We start from the raw sequence: 21,263 nt of genomic DNA, 5'->3' as shown, positions 1-21,263 counted from the left end.
TATGGCCTCCTGCCCAGCATGATGTGTTGGCTGCTCACTGTGGATGCCTTAGCCCAGCAATCATGTGTTTCTGCATTGTTCTGTTCCCAGCACAGTAACCCTGGAGCTGAGTCTCCAGCAAGAGGCAGAGCCTGTTTGCCCTGTAGCTCCCAGTACCGATTCTTCTCCCTGACTGGTTAACCTGACCATGGGCAGAGGGGGAACCAGACTGGCAAATCCTAAACAGGCTCATCTCACAGTCAGAAGCACCTCCTGCGTATCTCTGCACTTACGTGACAGATTCCCCCTTCTCTTCCTGCTTATGAAATAAAACCCCAGAGCTGTGCCCTGGAAGCCACTAATCCCTGGTGCCGACAGTGAAAGTGTCTGCCGGGTAAGCCCATCCCACGACCCCACGTAACCCCAGCTGTCCCCCTGCTCAGGACACAGACCTGCCTGCAGCCCAGCTGAGCTCTGTGCTGGGAGCCCTCCCCAGCCTGGGCTGTGCAGCTGGGGGGGAAGGACCGTCAGATCCAGCAGCACCCGAGAGTGGCACAGGCTGTGGGAGCTGCTGGAGCTGAAACCGCCTTGCTCTACCCTTGCCCTGAAGCCCAGGTCCAAGTTGGAAAGAGTTCAGGGCATATTTTAGTGTTTACATGATTAAAAAAAGCGTGTGCCACATCAGAAATAGATGTGACAGCTCTGTCACCTGTCAGGCCGAGGGAAATCCCAGTAGCTGTCACATCAGCATAAATAAATGGAGAGGGGAGGGCACTCACTGCAGGCCATGGCACAACTCCTGCCTGTTCTCTGAGTGGCTTTTAAGTTTCAGTGTACTTAAGCTAATGCAGTCAGTTCTGTCAAGAGTCCTTTTTTGTTGCTCACTAGCCAAGTTGCACTTCACAGCAATTTAAATAAATCCTAGCCATGAAGCCAGACAGCCCTTTGGATGAGAGCAAGCCCTGGCTTTCTTTGTACACGGGGTTCAAGACAAGGTGCAGCTGCAGGCCTTCCCTTCCCTTCCGTGAGACCCAGCTCAGAGCAAAAAGCACTTCAAAAGAGGGAGAGCTCTCGGTAGACTGATGGGGTTAGAACCCTCCCACCTCAAATGCAGAGAAGGAGCACTCTTTGATGTGCACAGAGCCCTCCACAGCACACTCTCTTACCCTCTTCAGGGCCCTGAAATACCATCTTCATTTTAAAGATAGAAAATTAAAGCAACTTCGTCATGGTCAGACAGAAAGCCTCGGGCAGAGTGAGGAACCCAACCAGGTCTCACATCCCATGCTAATGCCTGGCTTGTCCTCTATAAAGAGATTGAAAAACCAGCCTGTGACTGCAGAACAGGTCAGACCCGATGGCTTCAGAACAGCATCATCACAGCCTCCCTGCCCGTGCACCGCAGATTGGGCTGAGCAGACACAGCCTGTGCTCCCGGCCAGGCGTGTGCTGGCTGCACCCAGGGACGCTCGAGGGTTTGGCCCTGGCCTCGAGCAGTTCCTGTGCCAGCAGAGCAGTGGGGTGGCTCTGTCCCTGGGTGTGTGAGGGGGCTGCACCGGTGGGCAGCTACACCAGGGACTCAAAGCACTGAGATTTCGAACACAACACTGTGCTGTGCCAGGCCCCACTGAGCCTGGACACTGCCCGTGGTGTCACTTGACACTTTGGCACAGAGTGAGTCTCATCACCTTGCTGAATTACAGTGTCCATCTGCCTGATGCTCCCTAGATACAGGGAGCAGGAGCCTTAAGCTGTTTCTTTGTCTTTCCATATGAAGGAGAGATCATTTTCTTTTCTAGGTCACATAACAGATCAGCGACACAGCAGGGTCAGTAAAGGGAAAAAAACAAATACAAAAAAAAAAAAGCCCAGTCTCCAATCCCTAGTAACAGAGATGCAGCTTGCCTCAGGCTGTCCTTGGACTCAGTGCAGCTTTGAGGTGCAGGGATTTCTCACACTCCTCCTCAACACTTCTCAGGGAGAGACAGCATCCCCAGGATGAGCAGCTGGGATACCACAAGGCTTCCCATGGTGTGGCTCCTTGAACCTGAGAGCCAACCCTTCAATGAACACCACCCCACTCCTGCCCCAGGAGACCTTCTGCTGGGTCTGGGCTGTGGGAGAAACCCCAGACCCTCAGCACAACTCAGGCTTTGCAGTTCAGGGCTGCTGCCATGTACTCAAAAGCATCTATCTTTTGGGAGCCAGGACTTGATGTTCTGGGGTAGAGCTACCACTGAGCTTTGGGGAAGTCAAGGGGATGTTCATGTCAACATCCTCACCATTTTAGAACCCCCTGCCAGCACAAACCATCCAACACAGGAGCCCCAGCTCCTCACCAGAGCTGCTGCAGGGGCAGCCACAGCCCAACCCTAGCACCCAAAGCATCTTCCAGGGCCCAACAGGAGCACGGAGCAAACAGCAAGATTAAGTCCATTAAGGGAGGCATGTGGTGTAATCCCCGGGCACATCTGCCTGGCTCAGCCCAGGGACGCCTGGGAGGGGCTCCCGTTGGTCCAAGCAGATGCTGGCAGTGATTCCTGTCACAGCTCCAGGCTCAGACAGCCTCTGCCCCTCCAGGCTAAGGTCATCCCCTCCCCCCATTTCACAGGGCAGACCCCTACAGGACTTGGGAGTCAAGAGGGGTTTCACAAGGGGATGAGTCCATGGTAAAACAGCCCCTGAGCATGGCCAGGGCGGGCTACAGGCACTGCTGACTGCCCTAATGCTCCTCAGATGCCTCAGCTGCCATTGCGGATGAGGAACAGACAGGGAGCAAAGGGGATGGACAGGAGGGAGCGAAGGGTGCCACAGACAGGGCTTGGAAGTACTGAATGCAGCCCCCTCATACCCCCTGCACAGACCACTGCAGCCCCCTGCACTGCCCAGGGCTTGGGCTGGACCACAGCACCCTGGCCTTCTCCAGAACCCCTCCCTCCTCCTCTGTGTGCCCTCCCATGGCCACCCCAACCCAAACAGCGACACCAAAGGTGAAAATCCAAGGACTGAAAGAGCCACAGCCTCAGCTTCCCTCCTGTGGCAACTTCACCAGCCCACCCACTGCAGGAGGACCAAGGGACCGGCACCATCACTTAATTCTTTTAGAGACAACCAAAACATAAAGCATTTAACATTTAAGGTGGTAAGAATGAGTCACTTACCAGTCCAGGATGGAGGGAGCAGCCAGAGCAGGGACTTGAGGCACTAAAGCCACCACAGAACACGTGGATGATAAAGACAGTGGTGAAGGAGGACCATCAGCCATCCTACTCCCAAACATTATATATCAATTACTTAACCACCGAGTGAGGGATCCCAATCAGCACCCACTAATCACCCAGAGAGAGCAGGCCTGCTTCTTGTGATGGCTGATGAAGCAGATTCTGCTGATGGGGCACTGTCCCTGTCCTGTCCCCTCCAGCTCAGCCTCTGGGGGCTGAGCAGGATCCTTCCCACTGGCACTGCAGATGCTCCAGGATCCAGCAGCTCCTCTATCAGAGGTGATAAGGAGCTCACAAGGCCCCTCACACATGAGCTACACTTTTGTTTTGTGAGGTCTGTTTGTATTTAATTATCAAATTGCAAAGTATTTACATCAACGTTAAGAGTTTCAAAGCATCTCCACCCCCCCCACCACCCACAAAGCTGGACCATTTCAGGTTTTTTTCCCCAAAGTTTTATTATTATCCAAAAAAAAAAAAAAAAGAAAAAGACCCAAACAAACAAAAAAAAGCTAAATATTTTACTTAGACACCAAAAAAGGCAGGTGAGGGGAGCTGGGGAGAGACACAGATCCACATGTTCTCTGCATAGTAGGTTGGAGATCTTACAAAAGACTGTGTAAAAAAATTATAACAGCAGAGGAGAATGACTGGTAGGATTTGATGGGGCCCAGGAAGCCAAAAAGCATCCTCAGGTGGGGACTCCCCTCTGGAGTTTATTGGCTTAAAAAATAAACTGCCAGCCAAGACTGGGCATGGAGGGGAGGCTCTGAATCCCCGGGGCCTCCGGGCCGTGCTGGCTGCGGTGCTGAGTCCGGAGATGCTGAGTCCCACCAGAACTCCTGCACAGAACCACGATGGACACGCGGACACGAGGACACAGCCCTGTGTAGGAGGGTCCTCTGGCACTGCCTTACTGTCTTCTGCCCTGAAATGTCCCCAGCACGTCTCCTCTGGCAGAGCTTCCCCAAATCCATGGGAATTAAGCCAGCCCAGGGAATTACCATGGAGCCCGAGGCTGGAGCTGCCGGGTGAGGCCATTCCCGACCCCTGCGCCCACACCAGACCCTGCACGTGCCACACACCTGAGCTCGTGTGCCTGCCTTCTCTCTCCCCAGCTCCCACACCAAATCAGGCTTCCACACCTTACAGTTATCAGAGGTTCCTTCCAGGGATGGGGATTTTGTGGAATTCAGAGCTGTGGCACAGGTCAGCCCCTCAGAAGGGCTGCCAAGGGACACATGGTAGCCACCCGTCCCAAAGGGCTGCAAACATGGGAAGACCCAGAACATCAAGGTTTGGGGAGACCCTACCCAAACACAGAAATGCAGGCACAGCAAACCTGTAAGGAAGGGAGGGGGAAGAAAAGGCTCCAACTTTCACAATGATTTAAAAACAAATCCGATAATCCAGTTGCTGTTCTTCAAGCCAGCAGGATCTCTCCGTACAGCTGAAGAGCCTGGTCAAGCTGATTTTGAAGGTTTTACTCACTAAAAAAGGAGCCACCAACCAACCAACCAACCAGCCAAGTCCTTGGTTCATAAATAAATGTGCAGGGAGCTGTGGGAGTGAACAGGAAGCAGTGTTGTGCCCGAACCCTGCTCTGGTGGAGATTTGGGTTAGGGCTTTTGGCCACCCCTTGCCCACACTGGGCTCCCACCCAGCTTTCCTGGGACACTGGTACCATGGCAGGGACTGGTGAGAGGCAGGTTGGGTCTGTGAGGAGGCTGTGCTGGAGGGAAACCCCATCCCACAAGTGATGGGGAGGCACAGAAAGCCCCCTGCCCGAGGACTGAGAGGTGAGTGAAGCCACTGGCTCCCCTCTCTAGGTCCTTTCCCCCAGGACTCCTGCCCTGCAGCACTCCCCAAGCCCCCATCCCACCGTGGCCCAGGAGAGCATCTGAACCCCCAGGTCTTTCGGAGTGAGTGGGGCTGGTACCCGAGCAGTGAGGGGGAGAAGCTTTGTGAACCACCACAGTGAAGGGTTTCCAGCTGGATACAGCCACAGGAGGGGGAAAACCACCACATGCACTGAAATCTGGGTCTGGGAGGGTGTGGGGACCACTCGAGGGGTATGTACAAGCAGGTGCTGGGTGGAAGAGGGCGGGGACTGGGATTTGCCACGCCGAGCCTGGGAATCAGCCCCACGGGATGTGTGTGGGGCAAAGCTGGGCAGGGACAGCCACCCACCTCCAAAACACGACTGAGGACTCTGGGAGCAAGCAGGGGGCAGATGAGGATGCAGATGTGGCACAGGGCTTCCCGGGATTCTTCTCTGGGATGGTGGCATGTGGCTTGGGATGCTGCGTGGGGGCTGCAGCCTGGCAGCTGAGACATGAGGGGTGGAGGGAAGCCAGCTAAAAACGTACCAGGTCAACAAAAGCATCTGTGAAAGACGAGTATTTCCCCCCAAACACTCCCAACACCCTGAACGGCTACAAGGGCCATGCACCCAAGCCCCACAGTGGCACTGGATTAGGTGGCAGGGCCAGCCCAAGGGACTCTGCTGGTGGGACAGCTGGTGGCAGAACCAGGGGTGGAGGCTGAGGGGCACTTCACCAGGAGGTGGCTGGAAGACCTGGAGTGTGTGGTGGGAGAAAACATATCAGGGCAGCAGGGCTGGCTGCAGGCAGGGCCAGGGCTCTGCCAGCATCCCCTGTGCCATCCCAGGAGAGCAGAGACGTGTCCCCTAGGGGAACAGACACAGCTGGAAGATGTGATTGTGTGCCCAGGTGCTCCTGTGGGACCATGTCCATCACCAGAGCCAGGAGCAGTCACATTTCATGGTCCCAGAACCCGCTAGCCATTGAGGTCATGGCAAGGCCAGAGGCACCACCACAGTTCTGCTGCCATCCCAGGCTGGCACCACCACCCAGTGCATCACCCCCTTTGAACCAGGCAGGGATTGTGCCATCATGACACTGAGCTTAGCTCAGCTGGTGAGAGCATGGAGCTAATAACACCAAGGTCGTGGCATTGATCTCTGTGTGGGCCATTCACTTAAGAGCTGGACTCCATGATCCCTGTGGGTCCCTTCCAGCTCAGCATTCTGTGATTCTGATTCTGTGGTGAAATGTCTCTGCCAGCATCTCAGGAGAGCTGGAGCCATGGGGAGGACAGTGGAGAGGGTGAAGAGGCAGGGACATTTGTGCTGATTTAGAAAGGGGGTGCAGGAGACTGGGGCCACGTGTCTGAGGTGGAGTGATGCTGTCCCCCAGTCCCTCCAGGCTCACCCCAGAGCTGTAGGGGGGAAAAGTCTCCCAGAAGCCAAGTCTCTTGGCAGGAGATGCTCTGCTGGCCCTCCCAAGCCAGCTCCGCCGGCGCCCACAGGCTCCTCTCGCAGCTTCGTTCCGCACGGGCCACAAGTCTCAATGAGCAATGGGGGCACCCAGCACTTCCCCTGGCTGCATCTGCAGATAATGCCCCGTCCTGCTCCAGGGCTGCTCCACAGAAACAGCCCCTCGGTGGGGAGGCCAGCCCTCGGTGCCCTGCGGCGAGGACGGCAGCGTCCCTGGTGCCAGGAGGAACTCCGGGTCTATAGGTTCTCGCCGGGCTGGTACTGGGGCTCTGTCGAGGTGAAGTAGTCCTCCAGGAAAGCCTGCAGGTACTCGAAGGTGGGTCGCTCCTCCGGGTCCTTCCGCCAGCACTGGCACATGAGGTCGTGCAGGGACTCTGGGCACTCGGGTGGGCAGGGCATGCGGTACCCTCGCTCCACCTGATCCAGCACCTCCCGGTTCACCATCCCTGTGTGCCAGAGGAGACACAGCACTGATCACAGCCGGGCCAGGTCCTGCACCGAGCCTGTCCCGGGGGACACACCAAGGGTGCTGTGCTGGGACACGCCACAGGGGCAACCCCAGTGACACAGGGAGAGAGAGAGATCCCCCCAGCCCAAGGGCACTTGACCCTGCCAGCCTGTCACCTTGCTCGGGGCTAGAGCGGGGCAGGGTGGCTGGGACCTTGCATCCTGGCCAATCTCTGCTCACCCCAGTGGGGAGGATCCAACCTGGGAAGGGGCAGCTCAGCCCCAAACGGCAGGAGAAACTTTGCATCCCTTTGTTACTCCCCAAGGATGGCTCTGAGGGCCACGGAGTACCAGGAGTAAGCTCTGGGCATGGGCAGCTGGCACTGGGCACTGCAGTAGTGATGGGGCTTCTGCTGGTGGGTGCCAGCCCTCACCTGGGTACGGCACTCTGCCCTTGGTGGTCAGCTCGGTCAAGAGGATGCCAAAGGACCAGACGTCTGACTTGATGGTAAACCTTCCATACAGAGCTGCTTCAGGGGCCGTCCACTTGATGGGGAACTTTGCACCTGGATGGAGAGGGAGTCAGAGCCACGTGTCGGCTGCAGACACGACACACACCTCTGGGGACCAGGACACTGCTCTGGTGCCACCTGCCCGGGCACCTCGACGGGCACGCACCTTGCCGAGCGGTGTACTCGTTGTCCTCGATGAGCCGTGCCAAGCCGAAGTCGGCCACTTTGCACACCAGGTTCTCCCCCACGAGGATGTTGGCTGCCCGCAGGTCCCGGTGCACGTAGTTCATCCTCTCCACGTAGGCCATGCCGGATGCGATCTGTGGGACCAGCACACGGGGCATCAAGGCTGACAGGGTGACACGAGGGTCCCTGGGGACTGCCCGGCACCACCGAGGGGAACAGCTCTGCAGTGGCTCCCAGCCGGGGTGTGGGGACAACCAGCTGCTCAAACAACCCCATGCAGACATGGGTTTGCTGGCCAGGGAGAGCCAGTGGCAACAGGAATGGGCAAAACAATGGTCCCACACTGTAACCCAGCTCCAGGCTGAGACCCAGTGGGGGCCACAGCACCCACCCAAGCCAGGCTGCACAGTACCCACTGCCTGACCAGTGACAGCCACAACAGCCCAGTGAGGGGCTCAGGCAGCCAGTGCCCTTGGAGGGGCATGCAGGACACCTGGGGATGCATAAACCCACCTGAGCCGCCATATCCACGAGCTGGGGCAGCCGCAGGTACTTGCCCATCTCACCCTTCAGGAAGTCCAGGAGGCTCCCTGCAAGGAAGACCATGGTCAGAGCAATGTGGAGGAGTAGAGCCCCTCGGCTGCACCCTCAGTGTCCCTCCTGTGCTCACCCTTGCTCATGTACTCGGTGACAATGTAAATGGGCTCCTCTGAAACCACAGCGTAGAGCTGAACCAGCTTCTCGTGCCGGAGCTTCTTCATGACCTGGGCTTCCTGCAGGAAGGCCTCTGGGGACATGGTGCCAGGCTTCAGTGTCTTGATGGCCACCCGGGTGGTGCCATTCCAGGTCCCTGTGGCATAGCACACGTGGCTCAGGACACACGTATGGGACAGGGGGCCGTGCCCCTCACCTGCTCTCCCACCCCACTGCAGGCTCTGGGCACCTGCAGATGGCTGGGGACAGGATGCAGGTGGTGACACGGAGGGGACAGCAGGGAGGGAATGCTCCTTACCCATCCACACCTCTCCGAAGCAGCCCTGTCCCAGCTTGACCTCCAGCCGCAGCGATTCCCGGGGGATTTCCCAGGCGTCCTTGGCAAGGCCTTGGGTCTGGGGCTTGGATGTGGGGCAGACGTTGGTGAGACGGTGGCACAAACCATCAGCATGTTCTAGCACAGGAGGGGACAACAGCAAGGTGACACTTGGGCTTTTAGGCACGTGATGTCTTTACCCCACATCCCCTCAAACACCTTGGCAACCAGGACCCCAACCCTGCGCCCTAAAACCCGGGCAGCTTTTCACCAGGGGCCCACACAAGTGCTTTGGGGTTCCCCAGCCCTGCGCCCCGCCCTGCAGCGAGGGCAGGCACAGCACCCCGGGAGCTGCCAGACCCCAAGGGGACCCCACAAGGCTACCCACTGGAGTAGTAGGCCACCAGCTGCTGCAGGCTGTTGAACTGGGTGCGGGAGGTGATGTAGAAGCCGCCGCTGTCCAGCTTGCGGATCTTGTAGTGCTTCACGTTGAGGCCCTTGGCGTTGTCGAAGTCGGAGACAGAGAGGCAGTAGGCACCTGTGGGCAGGACCCAGAGGCTGGGGCAGATGTGCCACAGACAGGCACTCCCCACAGGGTCCCACCGAGGGTGGGTGTGGAGGAGGCAGGACAGGGCAGGCAGGCTCCCTGTTTCACCCAGAGGATGGGGAGCAGCTCCTGGATGCACCAGTTGGCACCTGGTGCCAGGGAGGGATGGCACGTTCCCCTGGCTACAGCCACAACATGCAATCACAACCCTCAGCTGCCCCCTGCTTGCACAGCAGCTCTGCCAAGCCTTGCCACCAGCCATGCTATGGGATGTGCTAACCAGGGGCATCGTCCCCCAGCCCCCCCTGACCTGCCAGGTCCTTCTCTCCAGCAGGAGATAGGATCAGATGGGAGGCTGGCTGAGGGGAGCTCCTGACCCACCACCCCAACATCTCGGCATCTCAGAGGGGAGCCAAGGGGCTGGTGGGCCCAATTCCCTCCTCCACAAATAACCCTTTGGGATCTTGGCTCTGCTCTGCCCACACAAGAACAACACAGGCTGCTGGGGCCACAGAGAGCAGAGATGAAGATTTGTGCTGCTGCTTCAATGAGCTGCTTCCCCCAGAATAAAATAACCAGTGGTAAGTTCAAGGCATACAAACAGAGAGGCACATCAAGGGGCTTTTCCCAAAGGTGCATTTGGAGCCAAACTAAACCACATTTTCAGGTAAGAAACAGCATCCTCAGGCAGTCAAACCTCAAAGATCACAACTCACACTTTTGGGAGATATAAAACAAGCACAAAGAGTCATCAGACTTGAAAGAAGGATTAAAGTTCATCACTCCCTCAGCCTGTCTGCCCAGGAAGCACATGTTCAAGACTTTGCCACTACAGAGGGACCAGGGAAAACAAAAAAAACCATCTACCTGGGGGTAAAAAAAAAAAAAAACAGGAAAAAAGAGCATCCTGCCAGGTGGTCCTGCTGGAGATGGAGAGGTCCCAGCTCCCACCCTGCCACGAGGCAGGCAGTGGTGGGACAGAAGTGGCCACATCCCCCCAGCCCATGGGCTCAGGGGTGTAATGGTGTGTTCAGCAGAGTCACTGGGGATGTGATGGGTGCAGCAGCACTGGCTCCCTGGGGATCAGCACTGGCAGGGGAGATCCCAGGAGGCTGCCCATGCTGAGGGGCATCGCTCAGCAACCCCAAACATCATCTCCTGTCTATGTGGTACGACCCTTTCCTCCTTCTCCCTCCCCCTGTGCCTAAGCTGGGGAACTTGGATCCCACAGAGTGACCGAGGGGACTCAAGGTACCCCCACACCCTTTAAAGAGGGTCTCTCTGAGGCCAGCCTCCCCCAGACCCTCTCACCTTTCGTGGTCTCGCTCTCCCGGACCAGGAAGGTCCCTCGGGGGTTTTCGGGGTTGAGCAGCAGCCGCTCGGACTCCCGGCGAGTGATCTTCCCAAAATACCACCTGCAGGAGCAAGGCAGCAGCTCAGCACCTGGCACCTGCCCACCCCTCCACTGCCTGCCCAGGGGCCTCAGCCCCAGCCTCCACACCGCAGCTTTTGGAGATCAGGGCCTGCATCTCTGGGCTTGGGTGCCTCAGGGTGCACCCTGTCCCCAGACAGCCCCGGCATCGCCCAAGGAGCAACCGTGCTCCACAGGCCATGGAACGCCTTCACTCCAAGAGCCTTCCCAAATGGGATCTCTGAAACTCCCCTGCCATGGGGCTTGGAACCCTCCTGCCATACCTTCTACTAGGCCAGGTTGTTCCAAGCCCCATCCAATCTGGCCATGAAAAATTCCAGGGATGGGGCAGCCACAGCTTCTGTGGGCAACCTGTGCCAGGGCCTCACCACCTCACGAGTGAAGAATTTCTTCCTAACATCTAAACTAAATCTCTCTTCTTTTAGCTTAAAACCATTCCCCCTCTCACAGGCCCCTCTGCCCATGGAAAAAGTCACTCTCTTTCTTTTTTAGGAGCCCTCTTTAAGTCCTGGAAGGGTGCAATGGAGCCTTCTCATCTCCAGGCTCTCCATAAAAGCCAGACCAGAAGCATCCACAGCCCACTGTGCCACTGCTCACCCCTCCACCACCAAGCACGCTGCACCACTGCACCTGTGGGCCTTAAAGGAAGGCTGGAAAACATTTACGGGGTTTGCACACTCAAAGGGGAAAACAGCAAAGAGGAAAACCCAGAGGGCTTGGAGGCTTCCCCAGGAGCGTGGCAGGGGCAGGGGGAACCCTCGGGGTGGGTTTGCTATCGCTCTCTTTAAACTGTCTAAAAGACGGCAATTACTCTTCAGCCTGGATGGAGTCTGAGGGCGCGACATAGTTACTGGGGATGTAGCCCGTCTGTCCTGTAGTGAGGGAATGAGCCAGCCACCAGTCACCTTCCCTGCAAGAGAACCAAAACACACTCAGTGTGAAGCCAGGAGCCCCCCCCGCCGGCCCCTCGCCCACCCACAGGCACGGGGGAGGACGAGCCAGCGCCGAGCCCTGCTGGGAAGGGGTACAGCCCTGCAGCCCCAGCCCCACAGCCCTGCAGCCCCCAGCCCCACAGCCAGACCCCAATCAGGGCTCCTGCTGCCAGCCCCTGCCCATGGCTCTGTCTGGGTGAGCTCCTGTTAGTGGGGCCACCCATTTGCACATGGCATGAACTTTAAACTTCAACTGGGCAGGGTAGTCCGGGAGCCAGAACACCTTCAGAGCCACCTGAACGGGAACGGGGTCTGGCTGGAGGTTGTGAGGCACGGGGGTCCCAGCAGCAGGACAGTGGGGAGCAGCAGGCGAGGGGAGGGAGGGGAAACAGGGAGAAGCAACAGAAGGATGGCAGCGCTTAACAAAGGCACCAGGAAAACCCAAGAGAGTTAGTTAAATACACACTGCAGGAAAGCACAGGAAGGCGGTGGGGTTTGGGCAGCGGGGAGCCCTGCCCAGCAGCGATGCCCAGCCTGGGTGCAGTGGGATCTGTCCAGCCTGGGTGCCCTGCTCACAGCCCCAGGACGGGCACCCCACATGGCTGCAGCCCTGACCGTGAGCTTCGTGTAGCCCCAGCAAGGGCAGGTTCTGCCTGCACAACCATGAGTGTGACTCCCTGTCCCCAAAATCCGGGGGCTTAACCACCATTCATCCCTCCAGCCCCAGGATCAGCGGCCCCAGGCACATCCTCGGGAGCTGGAGGGCACGGGAGTCTCCTCCCCACTCTGCCCTCCTGCCCACCAGCTCCTGCTCCAGACAGGGCTGCAGAGGACAATAAATAGAGAGGAACAAGAGGACGGCAGGAGGCGGCTTCCCCTTCCTGCAGACAGCAGGGCTCTTCCTCCCACCACCTGCATCTTCTTGCCCATCAAAGACGGAGTCACCAAACTCATCCTGATCACAAGGGAGACGAGGCTACGGGAAAGCTGCAGATCCGTGGGAACAGCCCCGTAAGGATGCAGGAACTTGGCAGGACAACCTCCACAAACACGTTACAGAAAAACACCAATAACCTCAGTCACCACTGCAAGGCTCATCAGACCACATCCAGACCCATCCCTGACCCTGCAGATGTGGAAACTCCATCCTCACTCCAGACACACCAGCAGCTTGTGCTTTCCCCAGCTAAACTGCTTCGAAGTGGCCAGGAGAGCCCAGACACGGCCCCCAGCTCCCCACAGCGGTGTCAGTGGGGCAGGGGACAGCAGGGACCTTCCAGGCCTCTCCTGCCACCCCCAGAGCTGGGCTCTGCCCCTGGGCTAGCCTTGCAGCAGCCCTGGATGGCACCTGAGCCTCTCCCAGCCCCAGCACAGCACATGGCAGGCAGCTGGGGCTCCCCATCCGGGGCTGCTGCCCCAGTCACCTTTACTGAGGGGCTCTCAAACGGACCAAAAGCTGGTTGGGCTCTTTCCCACAGGACCAGAGTAAACATCTGCTTGAAAAATGCCCAGCTTTTGACTTGTGGCTTTATTCCAGCTTGGGCTGCAAGGCTGCAAGCTGGGAATTCAGCAAAAACAAGCTATTCCAAAAATATCTCAGTGGGGAAAAAAATAATAATAATCATCATCATCAAAACAAAGCATTTCAACAATTCCCTGCACAATCTTACCCAAAATATCCCACCACATCCCTGCTGGCTGCCAGCTGGCTGGGAGGAGACCTCCTCCCACTGGAAATGGGACCATGAGGGCCTTTCTGCACTGGGGGGGGATTGGTAGGCTGACCTGGAGCAGGGATCTGAGTGATGTGGAAGCTTCTCCTCCCAACCCTGTGCAACCCTGGTGAAGTCAGAGCAGCCAAAACCTGCCACCACCCTGCAAAGCCACCATGGTCGTGGGCTCCTGCTGTGCCCAGGACCTGCCAGCCCCTCCCAGACTGACTCTCCCCACAGCTGAATGCCCTGCCAGGGAGCCGAGAGGAAGGGGACATCACACACCCGCCTGCTGCTGTCCCCAAAGCCTGGCAGCCTGAGCTGTTCCCAGACTGTCCAAGCATCTCTGGGAACCCAATGAGAAGAGTGATTCACCCCCTGAGCACTGCACAAACTGCCCAGCTTCCTCCACTGCCTCTCTCCCTGTGGACATCCCACCCACACAGACACTGGGAAGGTCAGCAGTACATCCTGCACCCTCCACCAAAGGGCTGTGTCACCAAACAAAGCCCTTTTGCCCCCCAGGATGCTGCAGAGCCCAGCACAGCTTGACCCTTCCCTCTGACCAAGCCTTTGACAAATAGCAGCAGATAAAAAAAGTGTGGAAATCTCAGAAGGGATAGGAGGTGTGAGGAAAAAACCCACATATATGGGCCTGATCTGGACCTCCGTGGGCAGAGCTCACTTTGCAACAGCCCAAACCAGAACTCAAGCTCAGGGCTCTTACACTGCTGAGGCTGAAAGCAAGAAGCACCAAACCCCCCAAATTCAGGCTTTTCCTGCAGCACTGAAGCCCTGGACTTCGTGGATGAAACAAATCACCGTTAATAAACAGCACTGGAACAATGAGAACAAGGATCAGATTGAAAACATGTTTGTGCAACACTGCCCGAGCATTGCAGGAGAAATCTGACTCCTGGGGTGCTCCCTCGTCTTTCCACCCTTTGACTTTGCAAAGCTGTTTCGGGTGCCCAGGTTGGAAGGCAGCAGTGGAGGGGAAGGGGAGCTGCAGACCCTGGGGACCCTGTGATAGCTCCATGGCTGGGGACACTGGCTCTGCCAGCCAGGCTCCAGACCATGTGTGCCACATGTCAGGACACAGACCACACATGGATTTAATAATACAGGATCATGTTTAGGAGCATCTTCCAGCTGGCCATGCTGCCCTGCTCTATGCAGCATGGGATGTGTGTGCTGTGGTGACCAGGACGGGGAGCAAGCCAGGGGGTCAGACCCCTAAGGAAGTGCTTGAGTCCCCAGAGTCGCTCATGAAAAAATAAAAGTATAATTAAAAAATTTTAAAAAAAAAGAAAGCAAAAAAAGGCCAGGAGGAAGTGGAGAGCCAGCTAGAAAGGAACTGCAGAGGGGAGCCAGGCACAGACAAAGAAAGGGACCAGGTTCATTGCTCCCAGGTGCAGACACAGCTCTGGATAGAACAGTTCCCCAGTATGGGAAATGACTCCCCACTCTGTCCCAGTCACTCAAGAACAAACCCAACTGACCAAAAAACCATTGGGAAACCATCTCCTCCCAGCCCTGTTCCAACCAACCTGCTCTAGCATGGGCAGCAGATGGGTTTTGATCATTGAGATCATTAACAAGTAACAGTAATAATGTGCCATACACACCTGACATCCACTTTCCTCCTAAATGACAGCATGGAGGGAGAGAAAGAAGAGTCAAGAGAGAAGGTGAGACCAGAGACAGCTTGCAAGCACAGGGGAAAGCACCCGTGAAGTTGAGGAATGTGTCCAGGCAAACGAGAGGGAGCTGAGCACGGATGGGGACAGGGGACCGGTGGGGACATGGCCCTGTGCTGGAGGGCACAGACTGGCCAGCAAGCTGAGGAGGCAGCTTGGTGATGAGGCTGCCAGGCCACAGTGACCAGCAGCAGGGCTGGGAGGACAAGGAATCAGGCAAATGATCGCTTCTAGCATCAGCGTCCTTGGACAAGTCACTGTGTCCGTGCACATTTTGGTGCCTCTCTCTCAGCCCCCATCCCTGGGAGAGCTGGCCCTGCTGGGCTGGGATGGGGGCTCTGCAGGAGGGACAGAGATGGCAGCTCACCACATGGGCTTGGCTGCAGGGACAGGGACAGGGACACTCACGTGTTGTTGACAATCTGCAGGCGCTCTCCTTTCTTGAAGGACAAGTCCGTTTCAGTCCGGGACTCGTAGTCATAGAGGGCCACGAAGGTGGTGACTCCACCTGCGACACAGAGCTCTCAGGAGGGGCACAGCCACGGCTGCTGCTGCACAACAGCACTGGCTGCCCCTCACCAGGGACCCTCCTCTCCCACCGTCCTCCCACGGGCCAACAACACAGATCTGCGTCTCCCCCAGCACAGAGCCCCTCAAAAGCAGAAGACCCCAAGAAGCCGGACCCAAGCCCACAAAGACCCAAGTGAGACCCTGCCCACCCTGCCGAGCCCCAGCCCACACCAACCAGCCAGCGCCCCGGCACGCTGCGGAGAGGTGACCGTGTCAGAGCTGTTGAAGCCTCCAAAGAGCTTGGACTCGGCAGCCACGGTGCCGAAGCAGCGGCTGGGGGTGCGGTGGGCGTCGGGGGCCGCCGCCTTGCTGGGCGTCTGCGAGGCCGGGTACCCCCCGTGGTGGGTGTTGTCGGTGGGCTCCAGGCTGCGCCGGCGCTGGCTCGGGTCTTTGGGCTTGCTCTTGCTGCTCCCCATGGTCCCGGGCTGGAGGAGACACACACACCTCTGTGATTATCGGTACAATTATTGCTGTTACAAATATTAAGCAGGAGTTGCTCCCCAGGGCCTGGGTGACAGATGCCTGCCCACCAGGAAACGAAACAACCTCTGGAGTCTGTTCAAGCGTCAGCTGCCGGGAGGTCTGGCCATCCTGCCCTTGCCCTGGGATAGCCTCACCCCTCCATGGCTCTGAGCCACCTCCTGCGTGGCCACAGCAGCCAGTGCCACACCAGGAGTGGAGCTGCCAGGACATGCTCTGGGAGCAGTGGAAGCACGCTTAGCCCTGGGAATGTGGAGCGAGGATGCTGGGCATGGAGCCTGGACCTGTGGTCGGGAGTGCAGCAGCTCCAGAGCCAGGCACCCACTGTGGGATGTAGCTCAGTCCCACCCAGACACGTTTCCTCCTGCATGAGAGTTTGTACCAGGGCATGGACAGGAGAAAACAAGACACAGACAAATGCCCACGTGCTCGGCTTACTGTGACAGCAGAAATTTGGAGAACCCACAGCTGCATCACTGCTGGCCCAGGATGGGGATTTAATTGCTGAACATGTACCTTTGAAGTCCAAAACATGCAGCAAACAGGATAAAAGCCTAAATCAGGAGCAGTTTCAGGCAGTTTGCAGCTAAGGACCAAGGGATCTCGGCTTTATATATAGTCAAATAGTTTATATATAGCCTTCCTTTCCACTCAAGATCACACTCTATAAATACCTTCAAGGTAATGATATAAATGAAGGAAGGGAATTATTTGCAGTCTCCAAAGATGGCAGGATACCCAGCAGTGTCCTGAAGCTATGGAAGGAAATATTTAGGCTATATCATGCATGGCAGGAGGGAAAAGGGAGGTGGAGACAACCAGGGAGGAGACTATCTCTGATAAGAACACAGAAGCAGGGAAGCAGTAGAGGAGGCAGCCACTGCCTGCGGGGTGTGGACCTGGACACAGCCACCAGTGAGGCTTTGCCAGGGGTTTTTCTAGCCCAGCTTTGGAGAGAATTCGGGCCAGGCCCCCACAAGCAGGGTCAGAGCCATGGGCAGCCCCTGCAGCCTGCACAGCCCCAGAGTCAGTGGGGCAGAACCCCTGGCACCTGCCATGGGGAAGCTTAGGGGTGCCAGGCACAAGCTCTGCTCCCCTCCCAGCTCCCCTCCCCACAGAGAGTGCTTTGCCTGATGCTTGGGGCTTATTTCTCAGAAGACACAACTTCCATCCACTCTTTTCCAGCTCCCACATTGTACAAGCAAAGTACACAAGCAGTGTCCTGGTGTGACCCGTGCTGGCAGGATCAAACCCTGCCAGGGTCTGGGAACTGGAACAAACTGATTTTTTAGGAATTGGAATAAACTGCTAGGTATGACTCCAGCAGCCACTCCAGTGGGGAGAAGAGCTGTCCTTCCTCCTATGGATGTAGGCAACAAGGAAGGGCCAATGCCTCTATCTGCCGTGGGACCCAGCCCATGTCTGTCTGTCCTGGGCTTTGGGGTTCTCGAAGCAAAGAAAGGTCAAATATAATATAATATAAATATAAGCTTTGCACTGGCAAACTGTCCCTGCAGCAATCCAGAGGCAGATCCTGCAGCCAAGGAGGAGGGCGTCTGTCCCATAAATAAATGCCATTTAAAAGCCTGGTGCAGAGGATACTAAAGCAGAACTGCAGGGGAAAGCAGGACCTCAGAAGCAATGAGAAGAAGCCCTCAGCACCCCATCCCCAGCAAGCCCCCTCTCACCTCTGCCCAGAGCTCTGGCACCCGCTGGCGCTCCCGGGATGGCAGCAGCACTGCAGGGAGGAAAGTGGGGGCACGGCAGGGCTGTGACCGTGTGGCTTGTGACTGCCCACGCGACCCTGAGCAAGGGCAGAGCTGCTCAGAGTTTCCCCTGGAAACAGCACTTCCCCAGGCAGGAAAACTCCCTGGCCGGGGCAGCAGGTTGAGCAGCACTTCGGGGACACTGAGCACATCCAGCCTGGGTCAGCAGAGGATTTATCAACGTGCTGAGAAAATCGGAGTATAAAATGCTCAATATGCCCACAGAGTAGCCAGGACCAGAGCACAGAGATGGGAGAGTTTATACCCCAGGCACTTCCCCAAAGCAGGAGAGTCCTTGCCTTCACACCCGTGAGCCTGTGGGCACAGGATGTGCATCTTCCAGGCATGTCCTGCACCATCCCCACGCTGAGTCCCAGGTAACTCAGCCCACAGGACCACATGGCTTTAGCCCTGTTGCTCTCCACCTGTCCCCAGGGAGGAGAGGGGTCCTGGGAAATACCCTGTGACCCCAACATCCCCCTTGGCAGCCAGGGAGGAAAGGGTGCACATTCCCCTGGGAGAATGCAGGGTTGTGCAAGAGCCTGGCAAAGGAGTGATTAATGACAGCAGGAATGTGCTGTGCACTCAGGTCCTGGGAGGCACCAGGGAGAGACCCCCCTGCCTCCAGCAGAGCCACTGATGAACCCCCCCAGAGTCAAAGGGCAGAGAAGGAAGGGGATGAACCCACCACCCAACGTGGCAGCTCCCAGCACGCCCCAGCAGCACCACTGGGAGCTGTGGGACAGCACTACAGCAGCCAGACTGCAGAAAATACCCATCGCCAGCAGCTGTGCTGTGTTTATGTCTAATAAATTTATGTCTAATAAATACAGCATTTCTACGTGCAGCAGGCTGCAGGGATGCTCAGCACCAGCAGCATCCAGCCAGGGCAGTCTGTCCAATGCCCAGTGGGATATTTCCCTGCTCCCATGCTTTGCACAGCCGACAGTGCTGGGATGGGGGGCTCAGCATCCCTCCCCACCCCGGCCAGTGCCTCGGTTTCCAGCAGGGCTTCCCTACTCCCCCTCCCAAGGCTGGTGTGGCAGGCTGGAGCACGGCCAGCATTCCCGTGCTCGCTCTGACTGATGCGAGGCGGCGGACGAGGCAGCTTTCCTGCGGCGGGGATTAGCACCCCGGGCACGTCGCAGCCTGCAGGAACTCCCTGCTTTCCGCTCCGGGGGTCAGCGCCAGCAGCACATCGTGAACCACCACCGTGATGAGTTGCGAGGCCTCAGCTGTGCCCCCCGGGCCGGCCACGCCTCGGCGAACACCGAGGCAAGGCTCAGCCTTTGGTACCCGCACCCAGCCCAACCGGAGATGCTCGAGTGCCAAATCGGCTGTGGCAGCGCACCCAGAGCCCCAGATCCGAGCCCCCCCGGCAGGTAAAGCAGCCTGGTTCCCCCTCCCCGGGCCACCGGAGATGCCTTACCAGCGCGTTGGGCTACAGCCTCGCCGCGGGGTGGGGAGGTGCCGCCGGCGAACTCAGCTCAGCTCCCGCCGCAGCCTGCGAGACAAGAGAACGTCAGCGCCCGAGCAGCACCCGCGTCCCGGCCCTGCCCTCTGCCCCCACGCCACGGTCCGGTGCCCAGGACTGCCGCTGCCCTCCTCCTCCTCCTCCTCCTCCTCCGCCGCCTCCTCGCCACCCCTCCAGCGCGGGGCCGGCAGCTCACACCGCCCGCTCTGATCCCTCATGTGTGAAGAGGGGACGATTCTCTGCTCCACTTCGTCAAACCCACCGGGGACGGCAGAGGAGGCGGCTGCAGCCGCCCCGGGCGATGTCCCAGGATGGGAGAGGAGCGCGGACACCCCCAGCCCACCGAGTGTTTTTTTCGGGAGAGAAACAAAGCCAGTTCCTCCAGACACACCAGCATTTTCAGCCCTGCTGCTCCATCTCTGGACAGCCGGGACCTGCGGCGGGGAGGGTCGGCTACCAACTGGGGACCTTGTCCCCTGGCATGTCACCTTCTCCACTCCCAAAAGCACAGACAGATGCTACCGTATGAACCATGCACAAGGTCTGGGAGGCAACTTGTGCTGTTGAAGCCCTGACTCAGCCAAAAAAAAAATGACATTTTAGCTAAATTTTTCTAAAAGGGCAGTTTTCTGTCACAAAATCGTGCGATGGTGGGACACTTCTCAGCAGCAGTGGCTTGGGGCAGAGCTTCAAGTGGAAAGCAGACCAGAGCATGGCCCCACAGTCAGGGCTGCCCTTCACCTGGCTCTGCCACCCCTTCCCATCCCCCAGATCCTGCAGGAACTGCCCCTACTCCCTCCTATCCTACCAAAAGCAAAGTCTCTCTCCAACCAGCCCTGCCCACCCAGGGATGGGTAGAGGCTTCAGCTGCCCCCAAAGGGCTCCTGTTCCTGCAGGGAGGGGATTTAGCACCCACAGCTTCACAGGCCAAGCATCATCCCAACAGGCTCCTGTCCCAGCTGGAGCCCAGGTTTCACACCTCATCCAATGGGAACATCCCAGTGGCTGCCATGCAGGGGCCATGCCCCACCGCAGGTTTGTTTTGATGGCCTCCCCTTCCCGCTGCTAATAAGTTTTGTCACTATTTTTAGTGCATTTGATTAGGATAATGAGCGGGAGCTGACTGACAGCTCTTAAAGACGTTGAATGGTTTGTAATTTGTACTTGACGAATACTCGCTGGCGATGATTGCACAGCGGGATGGAGGGGGAAAGCTGCAGCCCCAACTCCAGGCTGCAGCACATACAAATAAGGCTGTGCCAGCACACACGTGGTGCTCGTGTCCCCAGCACCCAGGCACGCTGTGACACGGGCTCCCAGGCACACACACGGCCAAAAAAGCCACGAGGGAAACCCAAATAGGCCTGAGCTTGGGGCCAGCCACACATCAGGGGGTGAGGGGCCAGGTCCTGTGACAGGGAAGTGAGAGGTCCCCATGTGGGTGGATTCACTTGCAACCTCACACTGCCAGGCCTGGGTGTTTGGTGGCTGAAAGTGGCTGCTGTGGTAGCAGCCTGGCACATCTGGCACATCTGGCACATCTGGCACAGCCCAGCATAGTCCTGCTGCTCTCTTGGCAGAGGTGCTGCCATCCTCACCAGCATATCACTGGCACAGCCATGGCCAGGCTCAGGCAACCAGCCAGCGCTGCCATCCCCACCTATCCGTGAGCTGCTGGCTCTGCATTCAGGGTCTTCCTGGCCCCCCAACCCTCCCCAGCTGGAGGGGAGGATGCCAGGGCTGAGCCCAGCCACCCACCCTGCCCGGGGCAGAGGCTGCAGCAAGGAGAGGCCAACCCCACCCTCCCCTCTCCAAAAGCAATTAAAAATGAGGCACACTTGGCTGCACAACTCAGCTCGGATCAGATCACGGCACGCGAGATGGTGGCGTCCCCATCCTCGCCCGCCGGCGCTGGGAACGCTGCCCGGACTGCCCAGCATCCCCACACCTCTGACACCCAGGGTCAATCCCCCAAAA

At 57.8% G+C, this 21,263-nt stretch overlaps 1 protein-coding gene across 3 annotated transcripts; it reads right to left on the bottom strand.

The window, feature by feature from the left end:
• Positions 1–6,735: 6,735 nt before the first annotated feature.
• SRC (SRC proto-oncogene, non-receptor tyrosine kinase) lies at positions 6,736–19,318 on the bottom strand. 3 transcript variants are annotated; one of them, XM_050313589.1, is made up of 13 exons: positions 19,242–19,318; positions 15,742–15,991; positions 15,405–15,504; positions 14,925–14,942; positions 11,464–11,562; positions 10,532–10,635; positions 9,062–9,211; positions 8,656–8,811; positions 8,314–8,493; positions 8,157–8,233; positions 7,624–7,777; positions 7,380–7,511; positions 6,736–6,944 (listed from the first exon to the last, which is right to left on the bottom strand). In XM_050313589.1, exons 2-13 carry the CDS (start codon positions 15,980–15,982, stop codon positions 6,736–6,738), a joined length of 1,620 nt encoding a protein of 539 aa, XP_050169546.1. In that variant the 5' UTR covers positions 15,983–15,991; positions 19,242–19,318. The 3 variants fall into 3 exon arrangements, with proteins under 3 accessions (XP_050169546.1, XP_050169548.1, XP_050169547.1); XM_050313591.1 differs by lacking the exon at positions 14,925–14,942; XM_050313590.1 differs by lacking the exon at positions 19,242–19,318 and having other exon boundaries at positions 15,742–17,669.
• Between the last annotated feature and the right edge of the window lie 1,945 nt (positions 19,319–21,263).

Source organism: Myiozetetes cayanensis, unplaced genomic scaffold, assembly GCF_022539395.1.
Source record: "Myiozetetes cayanensis isolate MyiCay16 unplaced genomic scaffold, myiCay2020 scf19, whole genome shotgun sequence".
NCBI lineage: Eukaryota > Metazoa > Chordata > Aves > Passeriformes > Tyrannidae > Myiozetetes > Myiozetetes cayanensis.
The sequence above is the reverse complement of the archived record's forward strand: the minus strand, read 5'-3'. Positions and strand labels throughout refer to the sequence as shown.

Coding starts and splice junctions, on each gene's coding strand:
- SRC (XM_050313589.1), bottom strand. CDS start 15,982: ATGGGGAGCAGCAAGAGCAAGCCCAAAGACCCGAGCCAGCGCCGGCGC. Junction 10,636..11,463: donor GACTCCATCCAGGCTGAAGA/GTAATTGCCGTC, acceptor TTGCTCCTGCAG/GTGGTATTTTGGGAAGATCA. Junction 7,512..7,623: donor CGAGTACACCGCTCGGCAAG/GTGCGTGCCCGT, acceptor CTCTCCATCCAG/GTGCAAAGTTCCCCATCAAG.